The sequence below is a fragment of the Tyto alba genome, unplaced genomic scaffold (genome assembly GCF_018691265.1).
Source record: "Tyto alba isolate M040663 unplaced genomic scaffold, T.alba_DEE_v4.0 Super-Scaffold_46, whole genome shotgun sequence".
Lineage (NCBI taxonomy): Eukaryota > Metazoa > Chordata > Aves > Strigiformes > Tytonidae > Tyto > Tyto alba.
Window position 1 is genome coordinate 7538662 of NW_024881322.1, and position 12448 is coordinate 7551109.

Sequence of the window (12448 nt, forward strand, 5' to 3'; positions counted from 1 at the left end):
ATTACTGTCATCCTTACACTGAGCACTTGGCTTCTCAAGCTATCTATAATAGCCTCTGTCCCTCAGTGTGTTGTATTATGTTTATCTTCAGCTAACTGTTTCATTACAGCCTGTGGTATGATGACTTGCCTATCTGTAGTCACCCACCATTCCTCAGAGTGAGCTTTTAATACTTCAGCTAATTGATTATCCTGGCTCTGATATTCAGTTGCCCATTTCTGTACATTTACCTGTTTGGATGGCACAACTAATATGCTTTTTTTTCTACCACCTCCTTTGTTGTTTTATCTGCTAATTGATTTCCTATACTGACCGAGGTATGTCCAAACTGATGGGCTTTGCAATGTATAATAGCTACTACTTTTGGTAAGTAGACACTTCCTAGTAATTGCTTGATAACATCTCCGTATGTGATTGGCTATCCTTGGGCTGATAGTAATCCTCTTTCTTTCCACATGGCTCCATGGGCAAGTACTACCCCAAATGCATATTTCAGGTCCATCCAGATGTTAACCCTTTTTGCTTTTGATAGTTTTAATGCCTGTTGTAATGCTATCAGCTCTGTCTTTTGGGCTGAGGTGTTAATGGGTAAAGGTAGAGCTTCCACAACCTCAGTCTGAGTTACCACTGCATAGCCAGCTCTTTGTTTTCCTTCACACATGTAGCTGCTACCGTCTGTAAATAGTTCTTTCTCAGGGTCCTCTATTGGAGTATCTCTTAAGCCTTCTCTGCTTGAGTATATGTGTCTGATGGTTTGGAGACAATAGTGTTCCCTCCCCTTTAGAGACAGGATCTAAAAACATTGCAGGGTTAAGAGCATTACTTATTTTTAGTTCCACATCTTCCTGCTCTATGAAAAATACTTGATATTTTAACGTCCTGCTTGAGGATAGCCAGTGGCCCTCCTTTTGTTCCAGCATAGAAACCACCATGTGAGGCACACAGTCATTTTCTTTCTCAGTGTCGGTTTCTGGGCCTCTTGAATTGGTAGAACGGTGTCAGCCACAGCTCTCAAAACACACTGGCTGTTCTCTGCTGACATTGATTTGCTTAGAAAAGTATCTTACAGCTCTTTTCCATGGACCCGGTCTGAGTTAGCACTCCCAGAGCCTGATGGAGTTACTTGTGTACAAATAGTTCAAATGGATTGGTTAAATCAGGCAAGCCCAGGACTGGGACAGTCACCAAAGCCTTTTTTAGGGTTTGAAAGGCAGATCAGCACTCAGGAGTCCAATGCAGTATTTCCTTTGACTCCTTAATTGTTTCATACAGTGGTTTCACAAATAGTCCATAATTAGGAATCCACAGTCGGGACCACCTGGCCATTCCCAAAAAGGCACGTAGCTCCCGCACCGATCGTGCTTCTGGTGTTTGGCAAATTGCCACCTTCTGCTCTGTTCCCAGGCTCTGCTGTCCCTGTGAAACAGTGAACCCCAAATATAGGACCTAGGTCTTTGCGCCTTTTCTTGGATAGTCAGTAGCCAGCTTGTCCTAGAAAATTTAACAGGATAATCATTATCTGAATACACTCATTCTGGGAGGAAGCAGCTATCAGAATGTCATCCACATGTTGAAGGAGAGTTGTATTCTCATTCTCCTTTTTCCATAGTTCCAGCTCCTTTGCCAGTTGGTTTCCAAACAAGGTGGGACTACTTTTAAACCCTTGTGGCAATACAGTCCAAGTGAGTTGTCTTGCATCCCATACTTGGACTTTCCCATTCAAAGGCAAAAAGTACCTGACTGTCTGCCTCCAGAGGTATGCAGAAGAAAGCATCCTTTAAGTCCAATACTGTAAATAATTTATCATTTTCTTTAATTGTGGTTAATAGGGTGTACAAGTTAGAGCAGGACATACAGTAGTATCTACCTGATTAATAGCTCTAAGATCTTGTACTAATCTGCACTCCTCCAAATGGGGTTTCTTTACTGGCAAAATGGGAGTGTTGTAAGCTGATTGACATTCTACGAGCAATTTATATTGCACAAACTTATTAATCAATTTTCTAATCCCCTCTTCACTTCTAATTTGAAAGGATATTGTTTCTTTATAGTGAGCTTTATAGTGAACATGCTTTATAGTGAACACTATTAATCATATAGTGAACATATTAATCATATTAATATATTAATCATATAGTGAACATGCTTTATAGTGAACACTATAGAGCATGCTTTATAGTGAACACTATTAATCTCTGGTATCTGGTTAATAATTCTCTTTGAGCTGGGTTGTTTGGATCCTATTGGGGATCCACTGGTGGGAAGTGATCATTTATATTTCCTGGTTGAGCATTCTGGGCATGTATTCTCTCAGCCTCCTCTCTTGCCTTCACCATTACCATAGTTCTTTCATCAAAAGATAACAGAGTATCTGACACTACCTAGATGTCATTCCAATCAGGATCTTGGGTTCTGATTATAATCTCAAATACCTTTGATACTTTCTTCAGATCCTCCCTGTATGTCCCTGCTAATTCCTTCCACAACCTCAGGTCAATTACTGAAAACAGAACTTCATCTGTAACTGGCCATTATTCCCTACTGCTTGCCAAAGCGGGGCTTGCAATACCTCCCCCCTTTCCTCTTCACAAAGTTCCATCCCTCTCCTAGTTCTCTCTGCTGTAGGACTAAACCCGTCTTCAGAACTTGAATCACCCTCTCTTTCTCCTCCCAACCTTTCTCGCCTTGGTGGCTCCTGACCCCTACGTCCTGGAGACACCAATAATTCCACATCCTCCTCTTCTAGGTACCCATACTTAACGCAGTGCTTTCCAATGCTACATGCCAAACACCCCTTTGGCTTCTTTCCCCAATCATTCCCTAAAGGTTAAAACCATAGGATCACTTGAATTCATACCACAATCCTTTTGCCATTCTGGATGATTTTGCAAGGAAAAGAACAAATCAATGTAAGGTTTCCCTTTCCTCCCATTTCCCTTCCCTCTGGCAAAACAACGTCAATTGTAACATAGTACTGTACTTCAAAGTTTTATTCTTTGGCCACTTCTCTTGATCTTCTAAAATGTACAGTGGCCACCAGTGATTACTATATTCAATTAATTGTTTCCTGGGAAGGGGGTCACTTCCAATATCCCTCCAATGTTTTAATATACATCCCAGAGCTGACTTCTTTAAAATACCACCCTCGGACCCCTTAGACTGATTAGACCCCACATTAAACAGAATAAACAATTATGCACCCAAAACCTACAACAGTGTCTAACAGAACAAACAAAACCACTCATACAAAATAATAATTACAAATGTACATTGGCCAATGCCCTGCAATATCCTAGCTGGCACCTTATGTGCAATCAAGCCTTTTTCCAGCCTTGGCTGGCACTCTGGGCATCCCCTTAGTAACATCCGAATTAGCCTTCCTTACTGAGTTTCCCTTACTAGCCTAGTCCTGCAGGAATTTTTCCCATCCCGTCTTACAGACAGGCTTTTCCAGTCTGGATTACCTTCAGTAATGCCTTAAAAAAAACCAAGGGTCTTTCCCCCAAACTCACCAGATCAGGGGATTGGAGGACCTCACCCGGGAGGTGTTTATCAAGCTTGCCTAGCTCAAGGACCTCTGCAACAGACAACACGTTACAGATGTTCGACAGATTGCTTAAGTTCTTACGCTACTCTAAACAATTTTTTTTTCTGCACCCATTTTTCAACATGGACACATGAAGCAGGTGACATAATGATGCTGCTCTAAAAATACAAGCAGAAAGAAACCATAAAAATAAACTGAAGTTTGATTATTGAAGCCTGAAAAGCTCATTACTTTGTTTGCAATATTTGCCATTATTATTGCCAGATGAAAATCAGTGAGGTGGTTGGTGGTTTTTGTCTTGTTGGGTTTTGGTTTTGTGGAGTATTTTTTTTCTTGAAAAGCTTAACTCATTATTGCATTATAGTTGGTCGTGTCTCAGTTGTTGGTAGGTTTGATTGTTTTTTTTGGATTGTTGGTTTTTTTGTTGTTTTTTTTTTTGTAAAGGCTAGAACACGAAAAGATTCTTGAAGAAAAAGCAAGCCTGCAGGATGACTATGACAATTTGCAGGAAGTTGCGAAGTTTGAGACAGATCAACTGAAGCAACAACTTGAGGATAGAAAACAAGAAACAGAAGCAATGAAAACTGAGCTTTGTGTAAGACAATCAAGGATTTTAAAGGACTTTATGCAGTTAGTCATGTAGCCAGATTGCTTAATTCTTGTTATAGTACTGTTGATAATAAATTCCACAGTAATAATAGGTTTCCTGCTGATTTCATTTGGAAGATGTACCCGGAATATTTTTTAAAACTTAGGCTACAAGAAATGTGCAATAGCATGATGAAGTAGTAGGTTTTTCAGCTGAAGAAACTGCTCTGGAAATGTTGAGGGAGATGGGTTAATTAGTAAAGGAATAAGAAACTGCTTTGGAAAAGAATCCTGATATCAAAATGCTGATGACCCTTCATCTCAGTGCTAGCTCAGACTAGCTTACTTATTCTATCTTTACAAAGCAGCTTCTTAAAAATTTTCATAGTGAATGTGATCTTGTTAAAATAATCTATGGCTTTTTGTGGTGGATCACTGTCCTGTAATTGGGTTGATACTGTCCTTGAAAGCCTGTCAGACTGCAGTGACTGCAAAACAAGAGTAAGGTTGCTCAAGGGCTTTTGCAAATGATTTTGCCTGCTTTTCTGCAGTGTACACTGTGCCTGCTCAGCAGGTTTGCTGTACATTTTCCTTTTAGTGTTTAAAGGAATCCTCACAGATTGAAAATTGTTATTTTAAATTTCTCATAGTCTAATGTCCTGAACTGCTGGTTAGACCCTGAAAAATCCCCCCAAATTAACCCACAGTTGAAAATTCAAATTTCTCCCTTTAGAGCCTTGGATATTGAGGAACATTATAGCTATATAAAATCATTATCAGTGGCAGGTGAAAGGAGCGGATCGTTTACTATGAATAAAAGTTTACTTTTGAACTTTTCCAGGACAAAGCTAAAGATCTGTCTGTTTCCGTTTAAGGTTGGGGGTGGAGACGATGTCAGTCATTTTAGGAGTTTTAAATCTTTATTTTGGTTTAAATTATTCAAAAGACCTTACATTGTAACTTGAGATAAGAACACATGTTTTGATCCTCTAGAACCTTCTGAAACTCCTGAAAACAGAAAAAGAACATAATGAAAAACTAACATTACAACTACAAGAAGACAAAGAAAACAATTCAAAGTAAGTTTTAATTAGTGGTGGGGTTTATTTTCATCTGAGTCCATTGGTTTTGTCCTATGCTAAGTTTTGTATTCAAATGAGTGTTTATAGAGATATGTTTTTCCCCAACTGCGTGGATATAATTACATAATGGGCTTTTTTATTTTATCCAAGTTAGAACAACACTTCATTTTAATGTAGTCAATTAACATGACAAATGTAATTTTGTTAGAAGTTTGGTTCTTCGTGTCAAAGATAAAGTTCCACTAATGATAGCAGTGTATGGCAAGTAACTAAATTAATAGTCTTTTGTATAGCACTAAGGAGGTGATAGTTTAAAGCACTCTTCAAAAAAATTAAGTGCAAATAAGAATAAACTTACATGACTTGATTCTTGTTAAAGCTCTCTAATGTTCTGATTATATTTCTCACTAGAAATATGTTTTCTTCTTTAGGGAGCTCTTGAAAGTACTTGAAAAAGCACAGGTAGAGAAACCATCCTCTCAAATTGTGACACGGTGTGAGCAGCAGGTACAATATCAGAATTTAATGTCTATATCGTGTCCATGGATTTCCTTGTGCATTAATAGCAATTTTATTTCTGGACTGACTGTTCTGTTGATTACCAGCAAAATAAATGTAGAGTTCTCAAGTTTCAGATTGTATTTTTTAAGCTACTGCTTAATTTTGCTGGTAAGGTAACCAACTCAGTTCCTTTCATTTTCTTTCATGGATTTGTGCTTTACAGAACATACTTCAAAAGTATTTAAGTCTCTCCTTCACAATTATTTCTTCTAGGAAGCAAAACTGCAGAAATTGGAACAGGACCTGGCTGCTGCTGAAGAGATTATTGTTTCTTTGAAGAAGATGAATGATACCGATAAGGTTTGGGCTTGTATCTGTTACTGTTACCCAGTTTTGTGGGTAACTATGTTCTGTAGTAAAGTTGAAAGTCTGGAGTCTTGCTATGATACTTAGTAATTCTGTGCTTCTAGGCAATCCTGGCTTCATGCCTGGGTAAATCAAATCCTACCTTTTACTGTTACAGAGTTTGTGGGGTGGTAGGAAACTGGTATGCATCCAGAATCAACATGGAGTTGTCTACAGGACAAAAAGTTCAATGCATAAATGATGCATCATTTCCCTGATGACTAATAGGGCCTTCCAGTCAATGCCATGTTGTAATGGGCTAATAGAAAAGTTAAGAAAGGTGATGTAAGAATGTGACTGTAGCTATCTTAAAGCACTTTTACATGAAAAGACTGCTTGAGTGTTTTGAAATCTTAAGTTCCATAGTACAAGCATTTACGCTGTATGTAAAACAGGCATAAGAAATCACATAGTGTGTTTACCATTCAGCATGATGCAATGACAAGTCTTGCTTCTCTGATGCTAAAACTAAAAATTTGACATCTGTAAGGTCAGAAGACTCTGGTATTGTCAGTGCAGTGGTGTTTCTTGAATTCACCTTTTTCCATTACAACTGTAGCCTTAAACTATAGTACTTCTCCTATTAGAAACCCATCACAGCTGAAGACTAAATCAGAGGGCTAGTCTTCCCTTCCAATGAACACGGCAGGTTATTTAATTCTTTCTGTAAGCGTTTAGAACAAAAGCCAATGATTTGAGAACACATTTCCTGTTACTCCTTTACGTGTGCATACTGAGGCCTCATTTTCAAATGATTGTTTGAAATTTGGGATTGACAAATTATGTAGATTTTATATATATTTCATTACTGGACCTTCTTTGGTGTACAATGTATCAGGATTAACTTTTTTATGTTGCAGGAAGTTGTAACTGACTTGATGAGACAGATCCAGGAACTGAGGTCTTCAATTAATCATAAAACTGAGACCATAGATGGGCTGACAAGAGAGCTCGAGGATATAAATGTATGTTCTGTCATTTTGAAGGACATGGTATAGTTCTTCAGAAATGGAAGGCAATGACATGTCTTATCGTGGGTCTCAAACAGCATAACTTGCTGTAGTGTTTTAGAAGGAAACTTCTTTGTTTTGACATGTTGAAATCTGAACATTTTATGCCTAAGGCTGTCTTGAAAACTGAACTCTCTCCACATGGTGGGTAAAGAGCAGCATCTCTGAAGGGACCTATTCACATCCTGTAAACTGCACTCAGCTGACAGTCACATTTTGATTTTCTCAGAAATTGGCAATTTAAGACCTCAACAATTGAAGCTGAGTTGTAAATTTGTTTTTGAGGGAGTGAATTTTTATGTTGCTGATACTACTGTGTTCTACATCTGAAAACAAGTACAAAGAACTAAAACCATGTATTTTAATAACTATTAATAAATACAATGCATCTTCTTTCTTAAAATAGGTCTGGTTTACAAACTAATAGAGCAACCCACAGAATGCTTTAGATAATGTGTATATATGAACTATGAACTCAAAAGGTCCTACAGAAAAAATGTTAATGAGACAGATTTCTACATATGGTTGATTTTAAAAATGGTTTTAGTGTTTAATACATACTGTGGTGGTCAATACCTATTAAATTAAGAATTCTTTTCCATTGTTCTGACAACTCATTTCTAATTACATTTTTTGTACAATTTAACAAGTATGATATATCATTCTGATTTTAGTTATTGACACATTTTAAATGTTTGTAGTTGTCATTGTAAGATTTGCATTATGTTTGCCAACTTTCTTTAACATGTTTCCCTAAAATATTGTAAAATGTAACAATACTTTTTGTAGTGCAAGTATAATCTTGTCCTGGCTGCAAAAGAAGAAAGCAAAAAAACCATAGAGGATCAGGAAAAGAAGATTGAAGAACTGCGAGAAGCCGTGGAGAGAAAACAAATAGCCGATAACATTGAGGTAAAGACATTAATGTTGGTGTATTATGATTATTTGTTCAACAGACCAGTTGGATATGGTTTTGCTTAAAATACTTGTGTAAAACTTAACCTCATTTTAGTTCAAACTATAGCTAGTTAAGATGTTCCTAAAGGAATTTTTCATGAGATACCTGACAAATTCCGTTAAATTATCACATTACTTGACATAAATATTTTATAAGCTACTTCATAAAAAACAACGCTAAAAGCCTGGTTTAGTTTTGTTAAGGCCACTAAGGAATCGTCAACTGAATTTAATGGCAGCATTAGATGATGAAGCTGAGAAATTAAAATAGGTAGAAGAATATACTATGTTTAACATTATCTCTCCCCGCACTGCTACTATATTCAGTAACATCTTTTCTTTACTCGTAATTTTAACTAAAAGCTCCACCTGCTGGAAACAGATTTAGGATGCATTGTTGATTTAACTGCAGTTTTGCTTTTTAAAATGATATCTTTAACTCTGTCTTTCCCGTTACGGCTGTCACCATTATTTTGGTGAATATGTCTATCAGTCAAAACCACCAGCCTCTCATTACAAGTAATTTCTACAACATCATCTGTCATATTAGATATGCTTAGTCCAATCATGTAGCATCAATAAAGTCTTCCAGAGTAGTGTTTGCTTCTCAAAAACCATTGTTAAACAGATTTCTACTATGTTTAATAGACAGACCATTTTCATTAATGATCATACCTAAATTTGTCATTGTGGAACCCAAACCTGAGTCATTTTCCAAATGGATCACTGATTTATTTTTTTCTAAACTGAAGTACGAATTCTTACTAACATGTTATCCTTGGGTGTATCTGGCTCCTGATAAAATCATGGGTTTTCTCCTTGATTTTGTATATCAGTTACTAATTTTCTTCATGCTTTCTTGACTGGACAAGATCTACTAATCCAAGGTGTCATTTAAAATACTAAGTACTGTTTCTCCTTCTAGAGACACACATTGTGTAGGTATGATGCCCTATCAGATAGGGTTGGGAGTCTAGACCCTAGAATAAATCCAGAGGTATCTACAGAATAGCATTGCACTAAAAAATCTGCAATCACTAATTCAGTATGGATTAAAATCTGTACATTCTTTTTTGGCTTCTTATTTAAAGAATTATATCTCTTTTTAAGTATACATTATACTTTAAAATAGTGGTTGATTCCAAATACCTCCCACAAGTATCTTAACTGTAACTATACTGTGGGGAAGTTCTCATTTTTGTTCTGCAGCAAAGACAATGGATATGGAAAACATGCTAAAATAAGAACTTTATAGATGAATGCTTGCTACATTTCATCATGAAAAAGTGGAGGGAAAAGGGAATGCTTGTAGCTGTTAGCACTCTTAGCAACAATGACAAAACATCTCGAAACTGCTTTAGAGTAACTTGTAACATTTCTTTCTTTATTCATCCAATGACCTGAAAATAGAGAGACCTTCTGTGTGAAGACTTGCATCATACCACTGATCAGCTGATAAGGCTGACAGAGGCCTCTAAGAAACATGATTTGTTGCTTCAATGTGCACAGGAAGACATAACAAAGAAAGACGCTCTAATCCAGGAACTCAGGGAACGGGTAAAACAAGGAAACTCTTCTGATAATTAGCTCCTTGGGAGGGAGCTGTTGTTAATTGTAGCTTCTGGAAAAGGTTTTACTTGTAACTTTAAAGCATCTTGCGTGCAGTATTCTTGGTGAAGCGCAATGCTTCTTCCTGTAAAAGCAAAGTAGTAGTTCAAAAGCTTCTGCACAAAGGCTAGATAACTTTTAAATACTTTGGAAGTGGTGTCCAGAGATCATGAAAATGTTTACTCTGAAAGCAGAATAAAATTATCAGTACCTATAATAACAGAGCAACCTGAAGTTACAAGCAGTGTAACCTAGGGGATTACTACTTCTTCTGCTTAACACTTCTCCGCAAACAATATCATTATGCTATGGAGACTACTGTTGAGCTCTATAAATTATGCAGTCTGAGTGTGATTTGGAGCTTTTGCAGACCAAATAGCTATGTTAAGCCTTTGTATAAATTTTAGCTCTAGTTGTCCCAGCTGTCATAGTGCTAAGTAATATATTTGTGTTGGCAAAAACTCATAAGTTAAGTTACTTTTGGAAAGAAGAGTTCTTTTGTCATGTTAGCATATTCTCTTTGGGGAAACTGATTAAATCTATACCGGTAAAATCTTTGTTTGTATTAAATCATGATTTGACCAGTAATGTTTGCCAACAAAGTTCATCACAGTTTTTCTGTGCTAGCAACCCCTTTCAAAGGTAGATTGTGTTAGCAAGATGAAGAAATAAAATACTAACAAGAACAAAATTCAGATTAACTACACAGTATACAGTGGATAATGCATATATGCTTTCAAGAAATGCTTGTTACATGCACCTATGAATGATTAATAGTTATTCGGTAAATATAGGAAACAGTAATGAAAGTGAAGTCTACAGTAATCTAAAATAACTTGTGGTGTAGTTACGGTTGCTCAAAATAGAGATCTGGCTGCTGTTTTCTATAATATTTTGTGTGTATTATGAGCTAATTTAATTCTAATTGGGGTTTCTAATAGTTGGACAAAATGACAGAAGAACTGGAGAAGAGGAAGAATGAATATGAACTAAAAATGAAGCAAATAGATTGCTTTGTGGACTCATCTTCAATAACATTTCCTCAGGTATGGCGTTTGTGAGAGAAACACTTTAATTGTAATGACTGTTAAAACTCATTGAAAAGGACTAATAAACTTTACAGCATGGCTTCAGGCTGGGTCCAGAAATGACAATGTATTGAGAATGGTTAAATCACATTCACCTTGTTTGTAACTTAAATGTATTATTGATTTGTCTGCCAGGAATTTATTAACATATCTCTCCAATTAAGCATTAAAACATGTAACCAATACATAGGGGAAACAGTACTAATAGCTTGTGGGTTTTGTTTCTTTTAACTTGCCAGTGTCCAAAAACTCCCCCTAATTTTGATGTGAATTTGGCAAAGCTCTTGGAAACTCATGAGCAAGAAATAGCTGATCGGAGGGCTTCTGCAATAAACCTGGAGCACCTTGTACATGAACTGAATGAAGAACGAAGAGCTAAAAACGATGAAATTCTAAGGCTGAAGGTACTATGAGTTAATCTCTACAAGCAATTTGTAAGGTTAAAATCAAATGGAATAGAGAGTTCGGATTTCTAATGAGCTCTGTTTAGTGGTCTGTCCATTAAAGCAGGAAGGAAGTTCTTGGTCTTCTCTTTACCTAGGCTGGTAACAAGTGGTGACAACTTGCTTGATGTCCATGTTTTCCCAAGGACTGAGTTGGTTTGTGTTCATGAATATCAAATGATAACATGATTTTTGCTCATGAAGCTGTTCCAATTTATTCTAAACCAAGTTTCTAATGAAACTGTAAAGGGAAGGGTGATGCAGATCTTTTCCAGAGAACTGTGCTTGTTTTCTGAGAAATAGTTTTGTCTTACTTTATTCAAAAAGTATGTTCAACTGGAAATGAAAACATGAATTGCAATTTTGTCTTCAAATAAAATGTTTCTAATATCACTTGCTTAGGAACAGTTAAATGATTTGGAGACCTTGCGGCTGGAAATGCAGATATTGGTAGAGAACAACAGGAATTTACAGAGCCTTGCAGAAGCTCAGAGACTAAGCAAGAACAGGTAAAGTAAAATAAAACAAGAAAGACCTGTCTTAACTTGAAGCAATTAAGATAAATAATTTTACAGTTTTTATTTTAAATATAACCTAACATATTGTTTTTATAATTCGACTGACTCATCATTTTCTGTGAAAATTGTCTGCTGGCTTGTAAACTTCATTGCCTTCAAATCTCAAAGTCTTAAATACAATGAAGTTTTATGAAGGAAGTAGAAATAGAATGTAATATTACATGCATAGCCATTTCTGTGTATTTTGTACTGCCATATCACTTGTGTAGTTATGGATTCAGTACATAGGAAATGTCCAAATGAATGAAACACAAGTTTTAACATAGACATAAATGGAATCAGTTCTTGTGTTTTTGAGGGTAAGGAATGAACTTCCTCTGAAAAGATGGTATGCTGCTGTATACCTCAGATTGGAGATATCCCAAAGTTTGTTTCGAACTGTAATCTGTACAGCTTCGTTTTGGACAGAAAATACTTTTTATGGCTTATCTTTCTTTGTTTTTTCTTTGTTTTCAATATTGTAAAGAATTAAATAACTTGCTGGTTTACAACTTGTGAAAATGTATCTTAACAGGCAGCAAATAATTCTGTTGATATTTAATGACAATTCATTCTTATGGGGCAATTTAGTAAGCAGTAAATTAATGCTAGGTAGGAGTTTAAATTTTTTTTTTTTTTTTTGCCTTTTAAATGTATAAAAA

The 12448-nt window shown here is 36.3% G+C and overlaps 1 protein-coding gene across 1 annotated transcript in view; it reads left to right on the forward strand.

The window, feature by feature from the left end:
* Nucleotides 1-12448, forward strand: part of KIF15 (kinesin family member 15) — a 43633-nt gene that overhangs the window by 24398 nt on the left and 6787 nt on the right. Inside the window, exons 21-30 of the mRNA XM_032988199.2 lie at nt 3992-4142; nt 5129-5214; nt 5649-5724; nt 5992-6078; nt 6984-7088; nt 7923-8045; nt 9501-9647; nt 10640-10744; nt 11026-11190; nt 11632-11738. Coding sequence (XP_032844090.2) covers nt 3992-4142; nt 5129-5214; nt 5649-5724; nt 5992-6078; nt 6984-7088; nt 7923-8045; nt 9501-9647; nt 10640-10744; nt 11026-11190; nt 11632-11738 — 1152 coding nt within the window. The remainder of the gene's footprint in view (nt 1-3991; nt 4143-5128; nt 5215-5648; nt 5725-5991; nt 6079-6983; nt 7089-7922; nt 8046-9500; nt 9648-10639; nt 10745-11025; nt 11191-11631; nt 11739-12448) is intronic.